Source organism: Puma concolor, chromosome B4 (genome assembly GCF_028749965.1).
Source record: "Puma concolor isolate L17-30 chromosome B4, mPumCon1.1.hap2, whole genome shotgun sequence".
Taxonomy (NCBI): Eukaryota; Metazoa; Chordata; class Mammalia; order Carnivora; family Felidae; genus Puma; species Puma concolor.
This window is the reverse complement of record NC_141673.1, coordinates 59052553-59076041: the sequence shown is the minus strand read 5'-3', so window position 1 is coordinate 59076041 and position 23489 is coordinate 59052553. Positions and strand designations below refer to the sequence as shown.

Here is a 23489-nt window from a genome sequence, read left to right as displayed (position 1 = left end):
GCCATCAGCTAAAAACCCTTAAGGATGACAGGAAGTGGCCTGAAGGCCCATAGAAGTAGGGGTTGGTGTAGTCTAATAACATGAAAATCAGAGCTGATTTTTCAGAAAGGGGAGCAGAACAGTCTCGAAGCAGTTGCACGGAGCGAGACAACGCATGCCAAGGCCCAGTGGTCTAGGGCCACAGGAGAGAAAATAGGCACCCACGGGACGCACAGAAGCTTCAGGGATTAGAGCCGGGATGAGAGTTGGACAGGTCAGAAAGGCTGCAAGCAGAGCTTAGGGTGCAGGGACAGGAGTCGACCTGGGAGCGCGGGGCTTCTCCATGTTACCGACGCAAATGCAGGCAAAGCACAAAGTGATTTTACTGCTGAGTGCTCAAGGTAGACGGGGGTGGGGGGGGTGGGGGGGTGGTGAGGTGGCAGTGATGAGGGTGGAAGGGTGGAGCCTGCAGAGTTCTGGGACCTGTTTTCACTCCGGCTGGTAGAGTTCATGCATCTGTGAAGGAAAAAGTCCAGGCACCACGACAGGGCTCTGGGGGCCCCAGGGGTAACTTCCAAGGAGCAGTTTGTGGAGATGACAGGAAGCTGGTGAGAAGTGGTCTTCTCAGGAGGGACAAAAGTAAGGGGTGGGGGGCTCTAGGCTCTCTTGGAAGCTGCTTCTTCTCGGGCCATACTGCAGTACTGAAAGTGTTCAAGTAAACATCACCCTTGTGGCTTGAGAGAGATCTGCGGTTTCCATCCAGATTATTTGTTTGTGAAGAATCACGCCCTAGGAAAGATTACTGTCTGCATATTATTTAAAATAATACAACAGGCAAACATAGTACAGAGAGCTGAGCACCTGTCCCATGACCTGCGTCTGACTTTCCCCCCACACCCCTGTGGTGCCCACAGCGAACCCATCCTACGTGCCCCCACCCCAGTGCCAGCCAGGCGAGTTCGCCTGTGCCAACAGCCGCTGCATCCAGGAGCGCTGGAAGTGTGACGGGGACAACGACTGCCTGGACAACAGTGACGAGGCCCCAGCCCTCTGCCGTGAGTCCCCTGCCCCTCTCCAACAACCGCAGGGCAGCATGTGGAGAGAGCTGGGCCCCGCCCCTCTCACTGACCCCTGAACTCCTCACTCCCCAGATCAGCACACCTGCCCCTCGGACAGGTTCAAGTGCGAGAACAACCGGTGCATCCCCAACCGCTGGCTCTGTGACGGGGACAACGACTGTGGGAACAGTGAAGACGAGTCCAATGCCACTTGTTCAGGTGTGGGGTCGGAGTAGGCTGCACTGGGCACCCCTCAGGCAGGGAGGCCGGGGCGGGGAGGGGCAGCCAGAGTGGCCTCAAGAAAGAAAGAAGCATGGGGTATTGAGGCAGAGAGGACGGGACGCTGAGCAGGAGGAAAGGAGTGCTCTCCCCTTCCCCAGGAGAACGGGGTTGGCTGGGAGGACTGAACCGGGGTGGGTGGGGAAGGCGGGGACAGATCACAGCTCCAGACTGGAGACAGAAGCAAGTCAGGGTGGATCTTCTCCTTGGAGGATACCAGAGACCCCGTGAGAGATGGGGTGAAGCAGATGCGGGGGTCAGACCACATATGTGGCTTTAAACTTCTCTCAGAGAAATGACATTGAGACCCTTGGGAAGACTTCCTGATAGGCAGAGGACAGGAGGAAAGAACAGGAAATTAAGAAAGGAGGGCAAGACTATGAACACCGTCGCCCATCCCTGTTCCCAGCTCGCACCTGCCCACCCAACCAGTTCTCCTGTGCCAGTGGCCGCTGCATCCCCATCTCCTGGACGTGTGATCTGGATGATGACTGTGGGGACCGTTCTGACGAGTCCGCTTCATGTGGTAAGAGGGACAGCAGGGAGGCTGGGCTGGCATGGGGAACAGGGAGCCCGTCGAATGTGCCCTGGGGTGGGGTGGGGGGCTGGAGGGCCCCTGAACCTTAGTCCCTGGGTGGTCTTGAGCAAGCGCCTTCATCTCCGAAGCCTGTGTGAGTTTTGTCCGCAAAATGAGGATAATAAAAGCACCCACATCACTGTGCTGATGTGGGGATTCAGTGAGATCATGCAGGAAGAGCACTCAGCACGGGGTCAGTGGTGGGTAACTAGAAGTTTGAAAAAGGGATGCTCAGAGGGATGGGGACGAATGAGCAGAGCTTCAGGCCGAAGCCCCGCCACGTAGCTTTCCCATCCCTGTCTGACCGGGCTACAGCTGCTGGTTCCAGGAGGGACCCCGCACCCACCTGCCAGGTGCCATGATGCTCTATGATCTTGAGGGCCCTACTCAGCTGTTCTTTCTCCCTGACAGCCTATCCCACCTGCTTCCCCCTGACTCAGTTTACCTGCAACAATGGCAGATGCATCAACATCAACTGGAGATGTGATAATGGTAAGAGCTTGCCCCCTTTAACCTGCCCTGATTCCTAGGAAAGCTAAAAGCCACAGCCACGCCCTGGGTGGGAGGTAAAGGGGTTTTAGAATCAAGCTGGGGCCTCCCGCCAATCCACTAAAGCCCCACTGGGTTGGCTGGGAGAAAGGAGGACAGGCCAGAAGTGCCATGGGGGAACTAGTGTGGACAGAGGGGAGACCCTCCCTGCCACCTGTCAGTACCATTCCTCCCCAGACAGGGCCCGAGCTGCCCTTTCTCAGGCAGAGGCTTGGGGGCCAGGGAGAAATGAGTGAGAAAGGCTAGAGGGGCAGAGCAAAGAGAGCCCAGTGCCCAACTCCCTTCTCCCCGCAAACCCCATCTCCTGGGGTCCTTGGTGCACCCTCCAGGCTCCGCCTTCAGGCTCGGAAGCCCACCTGGCGGTCAGCCACGGACCAGGTGATGTCAGCCCTGAGCCACGGGGGCCAGTGCATTGTCATGTGTGTGCCGTCTCGGGGCTCTGGTTGTGTCTGTGTGTTGTGACGTGTTGCACCGGAGGCTCCAGCCCTGGCTGATGTGTGAGAGCATGTATTGGGTCAACACCATGTTGCCCCTCATCTTTGCTGTGTCTCGTGTGCCAATGGTTGCCCTGGCGGTTTCTGTGTTTCAGAGAAGGATTGTGGGGACGGCTCTGACGAAAAGACCTGTCCTGAGCCTGCCGGTCAGTGCATAGAAGCACATGCACCATCACCCCAGAGTCCCAGCTGGCCTCGGGCCGCCTCTCAGAACCCCTAGGCAGCTCCCCTCTCCAGAGCTCCTAGGATGTGAAGGGGAAGAGAGAAGGGAGAGAGGAGGCAACAGAGAAAGACAGTGGAAGGGAAAGAAGCAGAGGGGACAGAAGAGAGGAGATGACAGAGTGGTGAGGACAAAAAGCCCAAGACACAGAGGGAGAGAAGAGAGAATCAACTCCAGATGGAAAAGAGGCAGGAACACACCCAAGGGGGAAAGCTGTACCCCAACCTTCTCAGGTGTCCCGAAAATGTGGAGGGAAGTCCAGTAGCCCCTCACCCACAAGACCTAGAAAGCAGGACGTTCATTCAGTCACCCTCAGATGCCTTCCAGGAGTGGCCCCCGAGCCTTCCCAGCTGCAGGCAGTACCCCTTGTGAGTCGGGTGGCCGCAGCATGGGGCGCAGCAGTGGCCAAGCTCAGGGCGGGCCTCATCGGGCCCTTCCCTCCCCAGCAGGGCAGCCTCACCTCCACGCCACCCACCTTTCGCCCTCCCAAGCCAGAGGAATCCCTGCCTTTCCCCCAAAGCAAGCAGACCCCTGTTCCCACACCCTGACAAAATGAGAAATGGGGGAAAGGAACGCGTCCAGTCCCCCACCCGCCATCCTCCGAGACTCAGGGAAGGGCCCTCCCGGAGCCCACCCCTCCTCTCCCCGCCCCCTGCGTGGGCCATGGTGCATGCTGCAGTCTATGCAGTTTCTGTGTCTTTTCTGTTTGTTATTTTCTCAGTGGGGGGGTGGGGCGGGCTGAGGGTGGGAACGGGAGGGGGGCGTGGGGGCCCCAAGCTGGGGTCACAGAGAAGGCAGCTTGCTGACCTCCTCTTCGCCTCTCCCCTTGTTGCCTCCCCCCTCAGACAATGACTGTGGGGATAACAGTGATGAGGCCGGCTGCAGCCACTCCTGCTCCAGCACTCAGTTCAAGTGCAACAGCGGACGCTGCATCCCCGAGCACTGGACCTGTGACGGTGACAACGACTGCGGGGACTACAGCGACGAGACACACGCCAACTGCACCAACCAGGGTGGGTGCCTGGGGGCCAGCAGGCAGGATGAGACCATCACACTCCGGTCACTTAGCCATCCCTCTGTCCCTCCATCCTCCCCGTTCTGTGCTGCAGCCATCTGGGAACCAGAGATAACCCAGACATGGCTCTTATCCTCAGGAGGTGCCTGTCGTGTGGGAGAGAGACATTGTCAACAAACCTTTGTCACACACTGTTAAGATTACGGGCTTTGCAGTTGGGTGGCCTTGGGTTTGAGCTCCAGCTCTGCAACTTACTATCTGGGTGGCCTTGAGCAAATTGCTTCATCTCTGTGGGCCTCTGTGAGTTTCATCTGCAAAGTGGGGATAATAATAGCACCCACATCACAGCACTGATGTGGGGGTTCAGTGAGATCATGCACAAAAAGCACTCAGCACACAGCCTGTGCTCGAGAGCTGGTAGCTTGAAAAAGGGATATTCAGGGGTGGGGGTGGGGCTGGTAAGGATGAATGAGCACAGTGGGGACCAAAGAAGAGAGGGGTTGGCCCTGTGAGGGTCCTCAGTGCCCAAACCTCCAGGACCCAGCTAGGGGGCAGTGGGGGCCGAGTCTACTGGAAGGCACAGACCCTCTCAAGGAAGATTTGCTTCTCAGCTCTGGCTGATTGTTTCCATGGAAGATTGCAGACCCAGGGTTGCCCTGGCTATAAGAGAAGTCATAAATGCAGATTTTTACGTGGAATCTACCCATTTTTTTTTAACTTTCCACATTTTTTTAAATTTTATTTTTTATTTTTTAAAATTTACATCCAAAGTAGTTAGCATCTAGTGCAACAGTGATTTCAGGAGTAGACTCCTTAGTGCCCCTTACCCATTTAGCCCATCCCCCCTCGCACAACCCCTCCAGTAACCCTCAGTTTGTTCTCCATGTTCATGAGTCTCATCTGTTTTGTCCCCCTCCCTAAATCTACCCATTTTTAAGCCCTGCTGTATTTGTTTCCTATTTGCGGCCACAACAAAGTTCCACAAACTGAGTGGCTTAAACAATAGAAATTTCTCATCTCAGTCCTAGAGGCTGGAAACCCAAGTCCAAAATATTGGCAGGATTGAGGGAGGCCTCGCTCCTAGCTCTTGGCATTCGCAGGCAACCTTTGGCATTCCCTGGCTTGTATATGCTTCACCCCAATCTCTGCCTTCATCTTTACATGGTGATCTCCCTATGTGTGTGTGCCTGCCTATCTCTGTGTCCAGATTTCCTCTTTATGTAAGGACACAGTCATATTGGATAATGTCTCACCCTAATGACCTCATCTTAACTCGACCATTTGCAAAGACCTATTTCCAGGGGCTCCTGAGTGGCTCAGTTGGTTGAGCATCCAACTCTTGATTTTAGCTCAGGTCATGATCCCAGGGTTGTGGGATTGAGCCCCACACAGTGTGGAACCTGCTTAAGGTTCTCTCTCTCCCTCCACCCCACTGATTCTCTCTCTCTCTCTCTCTCTCTCTCTCTCTCTCTCTTTAAAAAAAAAAAGATCTATTTCCAAAGAAGATCACATTCACAGGTACTATGAGTTAGGACATCAGCATCTTTTTTAGGGAACACAAATCAACCCATAACAACTGACAATGGACTTCAAAGGTTTTATTTATTTATTTTTTTAAGTTTTTTTTTTTTTCAACGTTTATTTATTTTTGGGACAGAGAGAGACAGAGCATGAATGGGGGAGGGGCAGAGAGAGAGGGAGACACAGAATCGGAAACAGGCTCCAGGCTCTGAACCATCAGCCCAGAGCCTGACGCGGGGCTCGAACTCACGGACCGCGAGATCGTGACCTGGCTGAAGTCGGACGCTTAACCGACTGCGCCACCCAGGCGCCCCATAAAGGTTTTAAAAATACTGTAGGCCAAAATCTTTCGGCAGGCCTCATCTAGCCCCTGGACCTGCAGCTTGCAACCTCTGCCTTACAGAGTGAAGGTGTATACAGTTAGACCAGTACTGACGGCACGCATACCCACTCTGGACCCAGAACTGAGAGAGAGGGCAGGGAGGGTCACCTGAGGCCCAGGAAACAGTCACTGAGTCTCAAGGGCCATCTCAGAAGGGCTGGGTGAGTGGGACAGGTAATAGTGCCTTGGGATTCTGAGAAGGGAGCTTCTGGAGGCTTGTGGTGTGGTGGAGAAGCACTCTGCCCCTCACTCACAAGCTGGGTGAACTTGGACAAGTCATTTCCTCTGAGACTTGGCTTCCTCCCCTATAAAATGAGAGGAGATGTGTGGGGGCCTGGCATGTGGGAGTAGACATGTCCTGATTGGTAGTGACTGTTAACTGTGGTGGTAGCTGCAGTGGTCTGGGGCCATTGAGGAAGAGGCGGGGTCTGCATTGGGCCCTGATGAGGGATTCGACTGTGGCCAAATGGACATGAGGGAGGGTCCTCAGAAGGGGGGCGCTAGGGGTGGAGAACACAGTAGTAAGATTTAGACGGTGAAACTGAGCACTTTTGCCTCTGCTTGGGGGAGGGGGACCCTCAGACTGGAGGGGCCGATGGGGAACGAGGCTGTGTCCAAAGGGGGCGGATTATATCAGCAGTTGAAAGTCAGGCACTGGGGTCTTTGAAGGACTTTGAAGCTGGAAGGTGATAAGATATAGGAGGTGCTGGGGCGCCTGGGTGGCTCAGTGGGTTGAGCATCCAACTTTTGATTTCGGCTCAGGTCATGATCCCAGGGTCGTGGAATAGAGCCCTATGTCATGCTCTGAGCTGAGTGTGGAGCCTGCTTGGGGTTCTCTCGCTCTCTCTCTCTCTCCCTCTACCCCTCTCCCCTGCCTCCTCACTCTCTCTCTCTCAAATAAAAAAAACATAAAATAAATAAAAAATACCCTGAAAAAAATGATGTAGGAGGTGCTTTCAGAGGATAATCCTAGAAGGAGATTCGATAAGAAGGAGGTTCAGGGGCCCCAAGGAAGGAAAACCGGCCCCAAGGAAGGAAAACCAGCCCCAAGAAAGGCCAGTGCTGAAATGCAGGCACAAGACAAGAGCACTGACCACATTCATGGCGGGGCGGGTGGAAGGAGCGGGCGGCAGCGTGAGAACAAGGTGAGGCTCCTGCACAGTCACCTATGCCTTCGGGTGCTGTTCCTGTTCCTTTCCGGCCTCCTGAGTCAGATCTCAGTGCTGCAGCCGGAGTGATCCTGCAGAACATGAGTCAGATCACACCCCAGCCCTGCCCTCGAGCCTGCACTGGCTCCTTACACACTTGAATCAATGCCAAGCCCCACTCCATGGCCTGCAGGGCTCCCACCACCTCTCTGACCTGTGTTCCTGCCACTCATTTCCTCCTTCACTCTACTCCAGCTATGCAGTCTCAAATATGCCTTGGGCATTTTGCAAACATGCCCTGCGTGGTCCCATCTCAGAGACTTCGCACTCGCTGTTCCCTCTGCCAGGCTGCACCTCCCGGTATTCTCACGGCTGATGTCATCCAAGCCTCTGTTCAAACATCTGCTCAGAGGCCTTCCTTGACCATCTTACCCAGTAGCATCGTCATCTCTTGCTAGCCTTGACCCAGCTTCGTCTCCATGGCATGGAACACTCCCTGCAGTAACATTCTGGATTTCTGTGTCATATCTTCACTGTCTCTTCCCTGCTAGAACTTCACCTCCATGAGGGTAAAGACGGGCTCGCTCACACTGGCACCTGGAACAGTGCCTGGCACACATGAGGCACTCAAGAGGTGTTTATGGAATGAACGGGTAAAATGGAGGCAGGGCCAAGATGGGGGGCCTTTGAGTTCTGGCCCAGCAAACTGCTTATCCAATAGAGCACTGGTGTGTAAAATAGAGAGATTATAGACCAGCTGATTGCTGGGGTCCTGGGAGGTGTGACATTCCTGACTCCAAGTTAGCTTCTGAGAAGTGTCGGCAGGACTCAAAGAACTCTCCATCCTTGCCTTGGCTCATAGCTCTGGACTGGGCAGAACAGGAGGGGGATTGGGAAGGCAGACATGGGAATGGCTGACGTGGAGCCCCTACCCCCCCTGCCCTCCCTCTGTCCCCCTGCAGCCACACGGCCTCCCGGTGGCTGCCACAATGATGAGTTCCAGTGCCGACTGGATGGTCTGTGCATTCCGTTGCGCTGGCGCTGTGATGGAGACACTGACTGCATGGACTCCAGTGATGAGAAGAGCTGTGAGGGAGTGACCCACGTCTGTGACCCCAATGTCAAGTTTGGCTGCAAGGACTCCGGTAAAAAGAAGGAGGGGCAGGAGCCTGAATGGGGCAACATGGACAGGAGGAGACCATATTGAGAGGCAGTGGCAAGGGAGTGGCGAGGGAGACAGCACTATGCTGCGGGGGCTGGGGGTGGGGACATGGTGAGGCAAAGGGCCACACAGAAAAAGCTTGTGCATGATGCATGGGGGAAGCTTCGTAAGGGGCCAGGGCCTGCACTAAAGGCCCTGGAAACCAAAACCCTCACCAGAGTTGAGCTTCAGCACCTTCTGCAGATTCTTGCTTTCTTTGCTGCCTCTGTGAATCTGACAGAAAAGGCCTCCAAGGTTCCTAGTGGACCCCAAGGCATTACAATCACGACCCTATTAGAGAAACCCATCGGGTCTGAGAAGAAAGGCACAGAGAGCCCTCCCGCCCGGGCCTGCCCTCATACTATACTCACCCCGCAGCTCGATGCATCAGCAAAGCTTGGGTGTGTGATGGCGACAGTGACTGTGAAGATAACTCGGATGAGGAGAACTGTGAGTCCCTGGCCTGCAGGCCGCCCTCACACCCCTGCGCCAACAACACCTCAGTCTGCCTGCCCCCCGACAAACTGTGTGATGGCAACGACGACTGTGGAGACGGCTCAGACGAGGGAGAGCTCTGCGGTGAGGATTAGGCCTAGCAAAGGCCCCAGGAGAGGAGTGGGGATGGTGGCTGGGTAAGGAGTCTCGAGGACAGGTGGAATGGGGCAAGTTCATCGGGGAGTGGTCTCAGACTGGGAAAGAGCAAGCAGCACCCCAAGAAGTTACCAGCAACCCTTACTGGTTTCAGACTGGCCTCGGCAAGAGGCCGGGCTGAGCACACCACACTATTATCACATTTAATCCATACAACAGCCCTGGGAGGCGGACAGTGTTATCATCTCCATCTGACAGAGGAGAAAACTGAGGCAGAGAGGTTAAGTAACTGGTCCGAGGTCCTAAGGTGTTGTGGAGACAGTGCAGTGCACCCCCTTCCTGCAGTCACAGACCCTCACTCACACCCACCAGAGAACAGCACAGAGCTGCTTTTAAAGATGAAGACACCAGGGTTGAGTGTTGAGGTGGTCAGGGCAGGCTTTCCAGAGGAGGCAGCGATTTAACTGGGTTCCCAAGGACAGATAGTGCCCGTAGGGAGAGAAGGTGGGGCGAGGGGGCTGTGCATTCAAGGATCAAAAGAAATAGGGGTCAGGGAGGGGAGCAGAGCAGAGCAGCCTGTCTCCTCCACGCCAGGCAGAGCATCTGTTGCAGGGGGGAGGAGTGGGGGAGGAGGCAGGCTGGGACCGGCCTGAGAACTGCTGACAGGTCATCAGTCAGGGCTGGCAGATCTCAGGGTGTGTCAGAGAACCTGGCAGGACATTCCCTACCACACCCCACCCTAATCACACCCAAATCAGAAGAGATCGAGGAAAAAAGGGCAACCCCAGAGAGAGGCAGAAAGCTGGGGCCCCCCACCACGGGCTCAAGAAGAGACCGGAAAATAGAGACTAGATGCATCCGTGATATGAGGGTGTTCCTCAGGGAAAGGACAAGGGTGGCCCCCGTGGTGGGTGCTGAGGTCCCAATCCTGGTCCTGAGGAAGCGCGGGGACAGAGGCTTGGCCGGCAATGGAAAAGAAAGATGCTACGGGCAGGGTGCCAGGGCTCTGTCTGGGCTGCCCAGGACTTGAGACCCAGCCAGGCCATCGTCCTGCCTCCTTCTGGATCCTGACCCTGATCCTGTCCCCTGTTGCCCACACCACAGACCAGTGCTCTCTGAATAACGGAGGCTGCAGCCACAACTGCTCGGTGGCACCTGGCGAAGGCATTGTGTGTTCGTGCCCTCTGGGCATGGAGCTGGGGCCCGACAACCACACCTGCCAGATCCAGAGCTACTGTGCCAAGCACCTCAAGTGCAGCCAGAAGTGTGACCAGAACAAGTTCAGCGTGAAGTGCTCCTGCTACGAGGGCTGGGTGCTGGAGCCGGACGGCGAGAGCTGCCGCAGCCTAGGTGAACCATGGGTGAAAGGTGGCCGGGAAGGCTGGGCAGGCTGAGGCAGGCCCCTGAGCTTCAGTTGGCTGGGTTTGGGCTGCCGGATGCCAAAGGCTGTGGTTTCCCTCCATGACCAGGCCCAGGGCCAACAGAGACCCTGCCCTGCCTGCTCTTGGACAGGGCGGCTCTGAGGCAGCAAGCCTCGTGCTGACCCCTGTCACGCTCCTCCCCAGATCCCTTCAAGCCATTCATCATCTTCTCCAACCGCCATGAGATCCGGCGCATCGACCTTCACAAAGGGGACTACAGCGTTCTGGTGCCCGGTCTGCGCAACACCATCGCCCTGGACTTCCACCTCAGCCAGAGCGCCCTCTACTGGACTGATGTGGTGGAGGACAAGATCTACCGCGGGAAGCTGCTGGACAACGGAGGTGACAGCCCCCTCCTGCTGGCCCAGGACTAATGCGGGGTGCTCTTCAGAGAGAAGGGGCACCTGGGCACTCGGAGCCACAGGCCCAGATCCAGGCCACCCTGAAGCAGAGGCCCCTAGCTCCCCCATCCCCCACACTCTCGTTAATTGGGTTAGATTTTGCTGTGGGTCTCAGTTCCTGACGCCCCGTAATTACCGTCAGCAAAGCTGCCAGCCTGATAATTAACAAAATGATCAGCCTTTCTTTGGAATGGTCTGGAGCTCCCCAAATCCTAGAACTGCAGGCTTAAAAGGAAAAAGCCATTTAGGAATGGGGTACCTGAATCATGCCTTTGATCCAAAGGGAGCCTGACCCATCACAGACATTTTTCCACACATATTGAGCATCTGCCATATACACCTGGACCTGGGAAGACAGCAGTGATCAAAACAGGCCAAAATGTCTGTCCTCAGGGAGCTTACATGCCAGAGGAGACATCAGATATAAACAAATGAGTACAACGTGGAGTATAACAGAAGGGGATAGCAGTGTGGATATAGAGAAAGGAGGAAAGGGGGTGAGTAGGGAGAATGGGGGGGGTCGGCATTTTAAATGGGGTGGTCAAGGAAGGCCTCTGAGAAGGTGACATCTGAGCAAAGATTGAAAGAAGCACATTTTACTAAAGGAGTTTGTATTGTTTGTTATAGACAAAACTTGGAACCATCCTAAATGTTCATCAACAAGGGAATGGCTAAGTAGATTGTAATAATGTTCACACTATGAAAATAATTTTATATCTATCATCTATATCCATATGTGTATATATAATTATACATGATATACACAGAGATATAGATAGATATAGATATAGATATAGATATAGATATAGATATAGATATAGATATAGATGTATAGATATCTCCAGGGAAAAATCTTTAAGACAGTCTTTGAAGTGACTTCTAGAAAGTTCTGTCCTCATATTGATTCTGCATCTGTCCCCCAAAGCCTCCACCCTCTGCTCTGACCTCCTCCCATGGGTTAGCCCTTCAGAGAGCTGCAAGCAAAAGAAAGCTGTGACCTTCCCTTCCTCAGGGTTCTGGAAGCTAGGCCTTTTCTCTCCTTATTTGACCTCCTGGAGGGTCAGGGGGCCTGGGTGAGGAGAGTAGGGGGTCTGTGAACCCCAGTTGTATCCAGGGTGCATCAGAGGTATTGGCAGAGGTGTCAAGGTTGAGGGTGGTCCTACTATACTGTGATTTCACTCCCATGACCTTCTCTTCACCAGCCCTGACTAGTTTCGAGGTGGTGATTCAGTACGGCCTGGCCACCCCTGAGGGTCTGGCTGTAGACTGGATTGCAGGCAACATCTACTGGGTGGAGAGTAACTTGGACCAGATTGAAGTGGCCAAGCTGGATGGGACCCTTCGGACCACCCTCCTGGCTGGTGACATTGAGCACCCAAGGGCAATCGCGCTGGATCCACGGGATGGGTGAGAACCCTGCTCAGCCCCATTCTGGCCCCATGGTCTCCTCTGAAGCCTTGTTCAGCCGGGTCAGGGACACCTATCTCTTCAAACGCTATTCACCCCCTCTGCCCTTTACCAAAGATCCTATAATAGCCCCGCCCCAGGCCCTTGACCTTGGCCCTCCCTGACTCACTCCCCATTTCCCAGGATCCTGTTTTGGACAGACTGGGATGCCAGCCTGCCCCGCATCGAGGCCGCCTCCATGAGTGGGGCCGGGCGACGCACCATCCACCGGGAGACAGGTTCGGGTGGCTGGCCCAATGGGCTCACGGTGGACTACCTGGAGAAGCGCATCCTCTGGATCGATGCCAGGTCATTGCCCCCCACCACACCCCCAGACGCCTCCATCTTTCCCCTCCCCCCAGGACAGGGTGGGGTTGGGGGTCCCAGGGCTCACCAGCGATAAGGGTGTTGAAAACGCCTGAGGCAGCTGGAGTCAGAACTGGGGCGGCCAAGGGCTGGGCCCAGTAAGAGGACTGAGGGTTGGGGAGAGGGGAGAGGATGGATGTGGGGAGAAGAGGGTAGAAGCAGGGCTGTCACCCCATCCAGGACTGCCTGGCCCCGGTGCGGGCCAGGCTAAAATGCAACCTCCTGTCCTCACTCACAAACCTGTGTGCTCTGCTAGGGGACTTCATCCACCCAGGGGAAGGGCAAACTTCTAACTGGTCTGCTCAGAGTGGGTACCTTCTTCCAACCTCACCAAAAAAAAAAAGCCCCTGTGTGCTAACTGTGGCCCTATGGAGAAGTGAGCCAAGAGATTCAGGGCGTCGGAATCGGGATCTGAGACCTGGGATCCTAGACCTCAAACCACTCTGATTCTCACTCCATGTTGTTCTGTTTGCCTTCCCTGGCCAGCAAGGCCTGGGAGGAAGGACTGCTCCAGTGTGCTAGAACTGGGGGGGGCGATGGGCCAGGACATGGCCCCCGCCATCATCCTCACTCTGCCCCGACCACGCTCTCAGGTCAGATGCCATTTACTCAGCCCGTTACGACGGCTCCGGCCACATGGAGGTGCTTCGGGGACACGAGTTCCTATCGCACCCGTTTGCAGTGACGCTGTATGGGGGGGAGGTGTATTGGACGGACTGGCGGACAAACACGCTGGCCAAGGCCAACAAGTGGACCGGCCACAATGTCACCGTGGTACAGAGGACCAATACCCAGCCCTTTGATCTGCAGGTGTACCACCCCTCCCGGCAGCCCATGGGTAAGGGGCCAGCAGCCTCTTTAGAAGGCCTTAGGAGAAGAGGGGGCCGTGAGAGCATGAGGGATGGCGGGGATGGGCCAGTCTGCTGACTGGAGAGTCTGGTGGCAGGTGATGCTGGAACAGGGCGTGTGAGAGTAGGTGAAGAGGGGGCGGTCGAGGTGAGAGAGGCCAGGCAGGGGCCAGCGACTCACAGGATATTTTCCATTCTCCCCTCCCCCACCCCTAGCTCCTAATCCTTGTGAGGCTAATGGGGGCCGAGGCCCCTGCTCCCACCTGTGTCTCATCAACTACAACCGGACCGTCTCCTGCGCCTGCCCCCACCTCATGAAGCTCCACAAGGACAACACCACGTGCTATGGTAGGAGGCCCTTCCCTCAAGAGCCAGTGGTAAACTGAGGCTGAAGGGGAAGGTGTCAGGTACCCAGGCTCCCAGTTGTAAGTGAAGATAGAGCATCCCAGCTGGGAGGGGCCTGATGGGACAGGTTCTAGACACAACGGCTGTAAGAAGGTGTGTGAACTCAGACAGGGAGCCCGATGGGGGCACTTCCGGATAGCCAATGACCATCAGCAGATGGAAGGAACCAGAAGAGGGAGGGACCCTAATCTGGGTGGGTGGGAAGCATGAAGGTAAGGGGCTGCCCTCAGTCACCTGCCACATGCCCCACAGAGTTTAAGAAGTTCCTGCTGTACGCACGTCAGATGGAGATCCGAGGGGTGGACCTGGATGCCCCCTACTACAACTACATCATCTCTTTCACTGTGCCCGATATTGACAACGTCACGGTGCTGGACTATGATGCCCGCGAGCAGCGCGTCTACTGGTCCGACGTGCGGACACAGGCCATCAAACGGGCCTTCATCAATGGCACAGGCGTGGAGACTGTCGTCTCTGCAGGTCCTGCCCTTGCCCTGGACCCCTGCAGTGGGTGTGGCCCCCCCCACCCCCACCCCGCCACCGAGCCCTTGCTCCCATCCCTGGTCCCCTTGGTCCTGATATTCCTTTTCCAAATCCTCTCCCTTCTCAATGCCCCAACCCTGGTTTCCCAACCCTGATTCCCCCCAAAACCAGACCAGCCCCCCACTTCCTACAGTCTCCCGACCTATGCCCTGCAAACACCCAATCTCCAACTCCCCACTGTGCCCCCCAGACTTGCCAAATGCCCATGGGCTGGCTGTGGACTGGGTGTCCCGAAACCTGTTCTGGACAAGCTACGACAGCAACAAGAAGCAGATCAACGTGGCCCGGCTGGACGGCTCCTTCAAGAATGCGGTGGTGCAGGGCCTGGAGCAGCCCCATGGCCTGGTTGTCCACCCCTTGCGTGGGTCAGTCCAGGGCCCAAGGTTGGGGAGCGTGGGGTGTGGGGTGGGAGGAAAAGAGGAGTCTGACTTTACCTTCCTGCCACCCTCCTAGGAAGCTCTATTGGACCGATGGGGACAACATCAGCATGGCCAACATGGATGGCAGCAACCGTACCCTGCTCTTCAGTGGCCAGAAGGGCCCTGTGGGTATGGCTTGTCCTTCCTACGCTACCACTCTTTCCTAATTCCCCACCCAGGAGATCCTCAGGGTCCCGCAATTACCCCTCTGTCTCCTGAACTCCCAGCTTAGCGCTTGTCGTCACCCTCCTCCTCCAAAACCACACATCCCTCAGCCCCCAGTCTGAGTGCCAGACTTTCTGGTGGCAGTGACGTCCCCCTCTTCTAGGCCTGGCTATCGACTTCCCTGAAAGCAAACTCTACTGGATCAGCTCTGGGAACCACACCATCAGCCGCTGCAACCTGGACGGGAGTGGGCTAGAGGTCATCGATGCCATGCGGAGCCAGCTGGGCAAGGCCACTGCCCTGGCCATCATGGGTGAGGCTGCTGGGTGGGGGTAGGGACAGGATCAGAGAGGCTGGGCTGGGTTGGCCTGGGGGTGGGGCCCTCCCCAGGGTCTCATCCCCTCCTGCCTCCCCAGGGGACAAGCTGTGGTGGGCAGATCAGGTGTCAGAGAAGATGGGCACGTGCAATAAGGCTGATGGCTCAGAATCCGTGGTCCTGCGGAATAGCACCACCCTGGTGATGCACATGAAGGTCTACGACGAGAGCATCCAGCTGGGTGAGGCAGGGGGCCAGGGCCCCGGGCAGGGGGTGGGCTAGAGAGGGGTGAGGGCTGTGGCCATGAGCAGCTGTAGGAATCCCTGGGCAAGGATGTGAATGGGAGTGAACATGGGTCAGACTCCACTCACCACCCAGAGGGTCTCCTCTTTCTCATCATCACAGAGGTACCATATGAGCTTACAGCCACCCTGGTCACAAGAGCCAGGGCCTGGGAGGACAAAAGACCTGAGTGTGGGTTGGGTGGTGACCCCCACAAGGTCCAGGGTGAAGGCGGTGATTATCCTTTCCCTAAGCAGTGCAAGCCCGACACTAAGGTCCTGAGAAGGTCTACCTAACCCTTTCTCTGTGCCTCCTACCCACCCCAGACCATGAGGGCACCAACCCCTGCAGTGTCAACAACGGTGACTGCTCCCAGCTCTGCCTGCCCACATCGGAGTCGACCCGCTCCTGTATGTGCACGGCCGGCTACAGCCTCCGGAGTGGCCAGCAGGCCTGCGAGGGTCAGTGCCCCATCGCCATTCTGCCCCCCACCATGGCCCAAGTCTCCAGCTCTGACCCCTCCTACCCCACAGCCCCACCTTCCTCCTCTCACCTTGAGGACAGGAACTGCATTCATCATGTATTGTGAAGTGTCTTCTGGGTTAGATGCTTAGTAAGCCCCCGTTGTGCAGGGTACTACAGGGAAGGCTAGGGGGCAGAAGTCCCTGTCCCTGTGCTCTGCGGTCTTCATCAGAGATGGGGCTAACGCATAGGGGAAACTGGACCGTGAGGTGGCTATCCAGTGTCTGCAGTAGGATTTTAGAGAAATAGATGTCAGCAGGCAGCGCCAGGGCCAGCTTCATGGAAAAGATGTGCTGTGAGCTGGGTTTTATAGGACAAGTAGGATTTAAGTGCATGGATCAAAGGGGAAGGGACAATAAGTTAGGCACTGGGTCCAGAGCAATTCAAGGATATGTGCAGAGGCCCTGAGGCGCCAAGCCTGAGTGGTGGGCAGACTGTGGGGGGTGTCAGAGGTGATGGCTGTGAGGTAGAGCGGGCCTCCTGTGGGTTCTCAGCCAGGAGTGCCTGGAAAGTGGTGTTTGGGGCAGATTAACCTGGCGACAGAGAGCCGGCTGGGTGGGGGAGGGAGAAACCGAGGCAGTTAGACCAGTTAGGAGGCTATTAGAGTGAGCCCAGTGTTAAGAGATGGGGCTTAGCGGCTGGGTTTAAGAGAAGGGATGAGACTCAGAGACATTTCACAAGAACTTGCTGACTGATTTATGAGTTTGCCCCAGGACAGCACTTCCCAAAGTGCGCTCCTGGGAACCTCCCTCTTTGATGTGGGTAGATGTTACAGAAAGAAACACTGGGTTGAACAAAGTTTAAGTGTTTTTTGCTGCAGAACTTCTCAGAGTCTTGAGTATGTTCATCTGCACTGAGGATTTTTCAAGAGGAGACTAATGTTTGGGGTTTCCCCAAACTCCCTTGACTATGAATCCTTTTTTTCAAGGAGCCTGAGAAACCAGAGCCCCATGGGGGATTCATCTGGGGACACAGTGTATCATGGGGCAGAGGCAGTGGAGGGTTCTGGCTCACGTGGATAGTGGCACCTCAAAAGAAATGGGAAAACGGAATTAAGGCTCAGGAATGAGATGTCAAGGATATTGAGTCTTAGGTGTTTGAGAGTGTGTGGCACAGACCAGACTGGGGAGGACAAAGAGGAAACTAAGGTGGAAGTCTCCATTTAGGAGTCATCTGGTTCCATTGCCTTGTCTGAAACTCCCCAGGTTCTTCCTAACAGCTTTTGGGGGTGCTGGGTTGTATGGAGGGAAGTTGAACTGCAGGGCCCCTTTCGGGGAGAGAAGTCCAGGTCTCTTCTGCCCTCTAGTGGGGGATAGTAGTCTTGCAGGTGGTTCCCCAGAGCTGCTCTCCTTTCCCACCCCCACCCCCCACCAGCCAGGTGACCTCCCAGCCAAGGTGCAGGCCTCAGGCTCAGGTGTGTTTATCTGTGTGTTGAAGGGGGAGGCATGATGTCTGGAAGAAGATACTCAGAGTGACAGAGCCCAAGTTTAAAGAGGGTGTCAGCAAGACCCAGGCCTGAAGTATCCTTGTGTTTCAGGTGTGGGCTCCTTTCTCCTGTACTCTGTGCACGAGGGAATCCGGGGAATCCCCTTGGATCCCAATGATAAGTCAGATGCCCTGGTCCCAGTGTCTGGGACCTCCCTGGCTGTCGGCATTGATTTCCATGCTGGTGAGTGATTTGGTGGCGGGAGAGAGTGGGACGTTACTTTGAGGGTAGTGTGCTCTGGGAGCCCAGTGAGAGGCAGCCTGACTACAGCTGGAGGGGGAGATACCACAGCTCCCCCTACCCTGCTTAGTTTCCCTTCCAACCCCTGTGCCACTGCCTCCCCCACCCCCAGCACTCACCTCTATTTTGACTGCCATTTGATTCTGACCCTCCACCTTTCCCCTGCCTTGTTGGGCATTCCAACGTTGGCTCCTCTATCTCCAGAAAATGACACCATTTACTGGGTGGACATGGGCCTAAGTACCATTAGCCGGGCTAAGCGAGACCAGACATGGCGCGAGGATGTGGTGACCAATGGCATTGGCCGCGTGGAGGGCATTGCAGTGGACTGGATCGCAGGTGAGCCATGAGAGGGCCCTGGGCGGGCTGTGGGCCTCCAGGTAGGGTGGAGGCCTGGAGGAGAGAAGCAGGATCTCAGGAGTCTGAGGAGAAGGACTAGGCAGGAACGGATGGGGGAGCAGCAGGGATCTAGGGGCTAGAAGGGGACCAGGTGCATGTGTTCCCACCCAACCCCCTAATCCCCACTCACTCCTTCCTCAGGCAACATCTACTGGACAGACCAAGGCTTTGATGTCATCGAGGTCGCCAGGCTCAATGGCTCTTTCCGCTACGTGGTCATCTCCCAGGGTCTGGATAAGCCCCGAGCCATCACTGTCCACCCAGAGAAGGGGTGAGAAGCTGGACAGGCTGTCCAGTTCCCAGCCCTGGCTTGGTTCTGGCTTGGTCATTCTCCACAGCCCACACTTATGAGACCCTCTCTCCTCCATGGTCTGGGGACTGACACCCCACTTCTGCCTCCTCCACCCCACAGGTATCTGTTCTGGACTGAGTGGGGCCAGTATCCACGTATCGAGCGGTCTCGGCTAGATGGTACTGAGCGAGTTGTGTTGGTTAATGTCAGCATCAGCTGGCCCAATGGCATCTCAGTGGACTATCAGGTTTGAATGCAGGCTTGGCCCTGGAGCCCTCGGGATATCTGGACCCCATGCTGTGGGGGGAGGCTCCCCTTACCCTATATTCTGCTTCCCATAGACTCTCCCTGTGGTGAACCCCCCATTCGGTGGGGAGATATGGACCCAGGATAGGTCTTGCGGTCTTCTGGCCCACCTCCCAACCCAGAGTAGGACTCCTACCGCCCTAGAGGTGGGGGGGAGGGTGTGCTGTCACTCAGAAGTGAGGACTGAAGGCATGTCTAGAAGGGTCGGCATATTAGCAGGTCAGAGGGCAGGGAGGATATGGAGAAAGGAGGAGAAAGATACGAGAGGCAGGGGTGAGTGGGACATGCCCTGCTGCCCAGGACACTGGGGCTGGTGTGGAGTGCTGGGCACTGGAGGTGAGGTGCACGCCTCTGGCCTATAGGATGGAAAGCTATACTGGTGCGATGCCCGGACAGACAAGATCGAGCGGATCGACCTGGAGACGGGCGAGAACCGTGAGGTGGTTCTGTCCAGCAACAATATGGACATGTTCTCAGTGTCTGTGTTTGAGGATTTCATCTACTGGAGTGACAGGTGAGGCGTTCTGCCCCGGTCTTCTCGCTGGCCATCCTTTCCCTCCCTCCTGACCTCTGTCGATGCCCCACTCACGGCCTGGCCTTCCCTTCCCCTAGGACTCACGCCAATGGCTCCATCAAGCGTGGGAGTAAAGACAATGCCACAGACTCGGTGCCCCTGAGAACAGGCATCGGCGTCCAGCTCAAAGACATCAAAGTCTTCAACCGGGACCGGCAGAAAGGTGAGGCTGGGGCTCTGGGCCAGGCAGGAGAGGCACACAGGGTGATTTCTCAGACTGAGAGGGGCCGGGAGAGACGCTGAACCCACAGGGACACTTTCCAGCGGCTCCAGAGACCTGAGGGGGGTGAAAAGGGGCTGAGGAGCTCAAGGACGGGTTTGGGTGCCGAGTTGCTGAGGCAGAGCAGTGCACCAACCAGAGCGTCCACCTTGGCTGAGAGTCCAGAGGCACCGGTGAGCCTTTTCCCAAGGTGGGCCCTACCCTCCATAACCATCTCCTTCCCATGCCCTCCCCCCAGGTACCAACGTGTGTGCAGTGGCTAATGGCGGGTGCCAGCAGCTGTGCCTGTACCGGGGCGGGGGGCAGCGGGCGTGTGCCTGCGCCCACGGGATGCTGGCTGAAGACGGGGCGTCGTGCCGGGAGTACGCGGGCTACCTGCTTTACTCAGAGCGCACCATCCTCAAGAGCATCCACCTGTCTGATGAGCGCAACCTCAATGCACCCGTGCAACCCTTTGAGGATCCTGAGCACATGAAGAATGTCATCGCTCTGGCCTTTGACTACCGAGCAGGCACCTCCCCGGGCACCCCCAATCGCATCTTCTTCAGCGACATCCACTTTGGGAACATCCAACGGATCAATGACGATGGCTCAGGGAGGATCACCATTGTGGAGAGTGAGACCAGACCCGGATCTGCCCAGGAAGGGGGGGGGGGGGGTAGGGGGCTGTGCAGAGGACCAGCACCAACTCAGGGTAGAAAAGCCCTCAGACATCAGCCAGCCTGCTCCGCCCCAGATCTGAATCCCAGCTGTGACTGTGTCCCTGACAAGTAGCCAGCAAATCACACTGCACCCATTATACTTACTTGAAAGTTTCTCCTCATTTGGAGTCACACTTGGCCCCCCTCTCGCTTCCTCCTCTGATCCTAGTTTGCCCCCAGGCTGCACAGAATAAGCCAAAACCCTCCTTTGTGTGTCCAGTGCTCACAGCACAGGCTGCAGAGACAGGCTGGGTTCAACCCAAGACACAGGATTTCAGGCACTTGTCCTGTGCTGTCCAAGAGTTCTCATCTGCATAGTGAGACAGGATCACCTGAACCGCAGGTATGAACGCTTAGCTCAGCCCAGGTGTCATGTGCACCCCACAGAGACCAGTGGGTGCTAGAGCCGTCACCCCAGGACAGCCCTTCAGCTCTGTGAAAAGTGCTGTTTTGTTCCACTTACAGTTTTCTTTTCTCCAGGCTGGATACCGCCCCCCCCCCCCCCCCCCCCCCCCGCCCAGTGCTTTGACTCATTTGTTCAGTTATTCATTCATTCTGGCCACGGAGACCTGCCAGACACTATTCTAGTGGCTGGTATACAGCGATGATAAACATAGATCCGTTCTTTGACCCTCCTCTGGACATTTCCTGCTCCACACAGTCCAGTCCCCATGCCTGTCTAAAAATGTGGCCAAAGCTAAACTAGATACCCTGTGATTGTAACTTGATCAGGAGAGACTGGCAAGAACTGTCCCCTCCCTTCAGGCCATTGTTTAAGCTACAGTACTTCTATTAATGCAGCCTCTGGCAACCATGGCGACATACAGCTAGAGACCACTAAAATCCCCTTAGGCTATGGTTCCACTACCCATTGTGCACTTAATTCTTTAACCTGAGTTTAGGATGTCTATGAGAATCAATCCAGTTCTGACCTTGTTAAGCAGGAAGCTCCCACCCGGTACAGCCCAAGTCAGATGTGATTTACTAAAATCCATAAAGCCAATTCTACCCAGCTGTGGGGAGAAGCAGGAAGAAGGGTCAGGGAGATGGGCCATGGATCATTTGGGTAGAAAATAGGGAAGGACAGGAGGGCTGGGGTGCCAAGGGCTGTGCCTCCGTATGCTCCTCAGCTCCCACACATCCCCTTCCAGCCCCCCATATGCCAGAGGAACGGGTGCTCCAGGCCTTCCCCCTGAGTTCATGCCCCGGTTGCCCCTTCGGCTCTGCTCTCTGGCTCCATCCCGACCTATGACTACTCCTGTCTCCTTGCAGATGTGGGCTCTGTGGAGGGCCTGGCCTATCACCGTGGCTGGGACACTCTCTACTGGACAAGCTATACAACATCCACCATCACCCGCCACACAGTAGACCAGACCCGCCCAGGGGCCTTTGAGCGCGAGACGGTCATTACTATGTCTGGAGACGACCACCCACGAGCCTTTGTGCTGGACGAGTGTCAGAAGTGAGCTGCTGGGTGTAGGGAGTGGGTGGCAGAAACCACTCCGGGCAGCCCCGGGTTGGGGGTGAAGCAGCAGGAGAGGCTGGCTTTCACCTGAGATCAGCCACTTCCTTGCTGTGACCTTAGACCAGCTGTCCGAACTGTCTGAGCTTTAGTTTCCTCATCTGTAATAGGACAATAATATTTCAGGTGCCTGAACCAAGGGGAGGATCAGGGTGGGGGTGGGGGGGTTGTGAAGGACAATTCTTGCTCAGTGATTAGTCGATTCATTCATCAGAAAGCCATGTTCAGGGCACATAGTAGGTCCTCTGTGTTTCTGAGACTCCAAGCTTCAGGCCAAGACTGTTCACTAAACGGTTATTGCCTGGAAGCTTTGACCTAGCTGAGGAGAGAAATCATAGTGCTGGGAAGCATGGAGACCGGTGATGACCAAGAGGCCCCACAGAGGCGGCAGGTTGGCACAGGACCTAGAAATGGAAAGGCCAGGGAAGGACAGCCCAGACACAGGGCAGTGCTTTGAGCAAGAGCCAAAGGAAGGAGTGCTATAGGCGGGGAAGGACTATGAGGAGCCTCCCCCATGCCCGATCAAAGGGCTCTTGTGAGCAGGAGCAGGCCTGGGGAGGGCCCTGGAAGTGAGGTTCAGGTTGCAAGGGAGTCCAGAGCATGAGTCAGGAGAACCTGGGAGGAAATACCCGGAGGTGGTGCTTGCCCCTGGTCTCCACCTGCCCTGTTCTCCTGTAGGGGCAGCCCCCACTCCCACTGTGTGGGCCTCTAGTGAACCACCTCCTCCCCTTAGAAATCCTGGCCCACACGTAAGCAAAACTGTTTTCCCCAGAATTCAGCAGCACTTGGAATGTTTTCCCAAAGCTTTGCTAGGAAACTAAGGGACAAACAAAACCCAAAAGCAGCTACTTAGAAATGGTGAGTGTACCGACTAAACCTAGATTCCTTAGCCTGATATCACTCGAGGCCAGCCCCAGCCCAGCCTGCCTGGCCCCGCAGACCAGCACAAGGGTCCTCTGTCCCTGGCCTGCCTCACCCTGTCCTGCATGTACCTGGCTCATGACAAAGATCCTATCTGCCCTCTGCGACCCTTGGCAACTTTACCTGTCTTGGGCTGGCCTCAGGGCCTGTCCCTTATGGGCCTGGAACCTCCGTGGAAGGGTGATGCTCCTGGGCACCCCTGCCTGCCTCCCACCCCCAATCCAGAGATGGTGGAGCTTTGTGACTTCAGAAGCTCCTTCATGGCTGCCCACCAAATTCCTTTGCTCTGAGCCTAGGCTCAGCAAATGGCTTTTGGGAACCAACGATGTGCTGAGGATCAAGGGGAGGGTGAGATGGACATTGGCTCTGCCCCAGGCATATTTGATGCTAGCCATGAGGCTGTAGGGAGCTTTGGGAGTGTGTAAGAAGGACCTGACCTGGGCCGGATATCAAGGAACGTGTCCTCAAGGACACCCAGCTGAGCTGAGGTCTGGAGGATGACAGGGGTGAAGTAAATCCAGGGCAGGGTGCAGGAGAAAGAGCTGAACTGTCTGGGAGAGGCCCTGTCCTGGCCAGAAGGAGCAAGTGCCTTGGAGGAATTGGGGGGGCCAGTGTAATGAAAGGGGCAGGGACCTCCTGCTGAGCCTCCCCTACAGCTGGCCCCAGTTCCCAGGTTGCTC

The 23489-nt window shown here is 56.1% G+C and overlaps 1 protein-coding gene and 1 long non-coding RNA gene across 3 annotated transcripts in view; both read left to right on the top strand.

The window, feature by feature from the left end:
• LRP1 (LDL receptor related protein 1) overlaps positions 1-23489 on the top strand; it is an 80715-nt gene that overhangs the window by 34690 nt on the left and 22536 nt on the right. Inside the window, exons 16-43 of one of the 2 annotated variants that reach the window (XM_025926901.2) lie at positions 894-1034; positions 1131-1256; positions 1726-1842; positions 2305-2385; positions 3032-3082; positions 4002-4169; positions 8185-8367; positions 8802-9002; positions 10119-10364; positions 10580-10777; positions 12039-12243; positions 12427-12591; positions 13242-13486; positions 13713-13844; positions 14154-14381; positions 14635-14809; positions 14898-14992; positions 15192-15341; positions 15445-15585; positions 15953-16087; positions 17686-17817; positions 18079-18213; positions 18415-18544; positions 18686-18812; positions 19234-19385; positions 19484-19608; positions 19904-20281; positions 21639-21828. In XM_025926901.2, coding sequence (XP_025782686.2) covers positions 894-1034; positions 1131-1256; positions 1726-1842; positions 2305-2385; positions 3032-3082; positions 4002-4169; positions 8185-8367; positions 8802-9002; positions 10119-10364; positions 10580-10777; positions 12039-12243; positions 12427-12591; positions 13242-13486; positions 13713-13844; positions 14154-14381; positions 14635-14809; positions 14898-14992; positions 15192-15341; positions 15445-15585; positions 15953-16087; positions 17686-17817; positions 18079-18213; positions 18415-18544; positions 18686-18812; positions 19234-19385; positions 19484-19608; positions 19904-20281; positions 21639-21828 — 4552 coding nt within the window. The remainder of the gene's footprint in view (positions 1-893; positions 1035-1130; positions 1257-1725; positions 1843-2304; positions 2386-3031; positions 3083-4001; positions 4170-8184; positions 8368-8801; positions 9003-10118; positions 10365-10579; positions 10778-12038; positions 12244-12426; positions 12592-13241; positions 13487-13712; positions 13845-14153; positions 14382-14634; positions 14810-14897; positions 14993-15191; positions 15342-15444; positions 15586-15952; positions 16088-17685; positions 17818-18078; positions 18214-18414; positions 18545-18685; positions 18813-19233; positions 19386-19483; positions 19609-19903; positions 20282-21638; positions 21829-23489) is intronic. The other variant, XM_086713032.1, reaches the window with a different exon arrangement.
• On the top strand, positions 4177-6999 carry LOC147579088 (uncharacterized). The gene is made up of 2 exons (XR_015253531.1): positions 4177-5766; positions 6013-6999. It is a non-coding gene; the product is annotated as an uncharacterized LOC147579088 (long non-coding RNA).